Genomic DNA, 1925 nt, shown 5'->3' with positions numbered 1-1925 from the left:
CCAATCAGACTTCAACACTTAGATTGTTCTTCGATCAAGAAGTGTGGCTTAATGGCTTCAATGGCTACTGATGTACAGCGATCGATGGGACACTTTTGATTGTCAATTCGTAGTAAGCTGGTGGTGCTCTACATTAGCGAAGTCGAGTTCATTTGAGAAAAATCGGGATGATGCAAACCACCGCCACGAAACACGACCACCGCCGACGAGGCACGTGCTCGGTGACGAATTGCACCAACCAGGTGTACGCGCGGCAATTGTGCTGCCGCCACGGGGCCAAGAAGCAGTGCATTGTCAACGGCTGCTCCCTCCGTGCGCGGCTCAACGACGTGTGCTTCAAGCACGGAGCCCAAAAGAAGCAGTGCATCGAGCAAGGATGCGCGCAGCCAGCGCAAGCCCGGCAGCGCTGCGTCAAGCACGGCGGTGGTCGCCATTGCAAGGTCAACGGATGCTTTGCACACTCCCGAGTGGGAGGGTTCTGCCAACGACACCGCCTCCCTGGATCGTTGCTGGAAACGATGGACATGAGCTGGGACGAGTCCAAGGCCCACAACGACCGATCGTATTCAGTGGCGTCGACAGATGATGTGTGCGCAGCAGACACGTCCACGGTGGAGTTGGACCCGTGGGTCATGGGCATCGTCGACACCATCAAGTTGAATCAACATGCCTGCTGCTGGAGCAATCTCAGTCAGGAAGAGGATGCCATGATGCAGGACATCTTTGGTCTCTTAGCGAATTAGATGATGAAGTACCTATTTATCAATTTATTACTTTTTGAAATCGACGCATTGGTCGTTCTGGTCTTCTGATAGATTTACACCCAAAGGGCTCTTCCAAGTACTTGCAGTTACGACTAATAAATCATGATGTCTTGTCCATCACGCACCGGGGAGAGCAGAATGCGATTCCAGCAAAATATAAACCCTCACAGATTGCACGTTAAACTCCTGAATTCAAATATACCTTTGGATTGAGGAAATACCTCCTAGGGTAAAAATTATGAGAGAAACCACCACATTCATTCCACATTCTACGGAATTCGTAGGCCAGAACTTGACTTTTGTATGAAACGATTTCAGCATTTCGAAATCCGCAACCTCAATTTTTTTCCAAGTTATATACTTATGTAGTACGAATTTGTAGCAAACATAAAATTTCGCAATTCATTTGTGAATTGACGAAATCGTAGGAAATTCTTATGTGGGCCATAAGCACACAAGACCCGTAAGTATATCTCTGTTATGAACCAAGTATTGAACTATTAACGGGTCAAGTTGTTGACAGTGGCCCATCTACATTTCTCCAATTCAAGTGCAAGCAAGTGCATAAATCTACTTCAGGAATATCGTTAATATCACGTGGTTGGATGTTCACCTTTGAGGACCTTGGCGTATGCACTGCTAGTATGACGTTGCATTACTCCATGCAGAGGCACGTTGGAGTCGTCCGACGATAACTGATGCCTCACAAGCGGACAGGGTCGTGGTGACGGCATGGATGCTTAAAGTCAACATTGATGTCGAAAATATTACCGTAACGTTAGTACTACATGACTATGGTATTCCCTCGTCGCATAATTGTATTAATAGTAACTACTCGTATCATCATGCAGCCTGCATTTGATTGTCAATAGTGTTTCGCGATGAACATAGATTTGTGATTGAATTATCCAATCATTGTACAGGATTGTTTTCATTGGTTAAATATGAAATCGTAGGCAATCTCCCTACGAATTCCATAAATAAGTCTGTACTAGTAGGACATTAGTACTGGAATTACAGGGGTAATCGCCAACATGTGAGTATCTGAGCAAACTTCGACAACAAGTGAAAATTTCGACAATACGTGAGTGAGTAAAACTTGGTTACTTAAAAAAGCATGGCGTCTTACATACTAGTATGTGTTCCTTGCACATTTTAGCA

The 1925-nt window shown here is 45.3% G+C and overlaps 1 protein-coding gene across 1 annotated transcript; it reads right to left on the bottom strand.

Moving 5' to 3' along the window:
* Window positions 1–67: 67 nt before the first annotated feature.
* H257_09772 (hypothetical protein) lies at window positions 68–787 on the bottom strand. The gene has a single exon (XM_009836130.1). The coding sequence runs from the start codon at window positions 650–652 to the stop codon at window positions 149–151; it is 504 nt and encodes a 167-aa protein (XP_009834432.1). The 5' UTR covers window positions 653–787; the 3' UTR covers window positions 68–148.
* Window positions 788–1925: the final 1138 nt, after the last annotated feature.

The sequence above is a fragment of the Aphanomyces astaci genome (genome assembly GCF_000520075.1).
Source record: "Aphanomyces astaci strain APO3 unplaced genomic scaffold supercont1.24, whole genome shotgun sequence".
In the NCBI taxonomy this organism is placed as follows: Eukaryota; Oomycota; class Saprolegniomycetes; order Saprolegniales; family Verrucalvaceae; genus Aphanomyces; species Aphanomyces astaci.
Note: the sequence above shows the minus strand (reverse complement) of the source record. Positions and strands in the feature narration are given on the sequence as shown.

Coding starts and splice junctions, on each gene's coding strand:
- H257_09772 (XM_009836130.1), bottom strand. CDS start 652: ATGGTGTCGACGATGCCCATGACCCACGGGTCCAACTCCACCGTGGAC.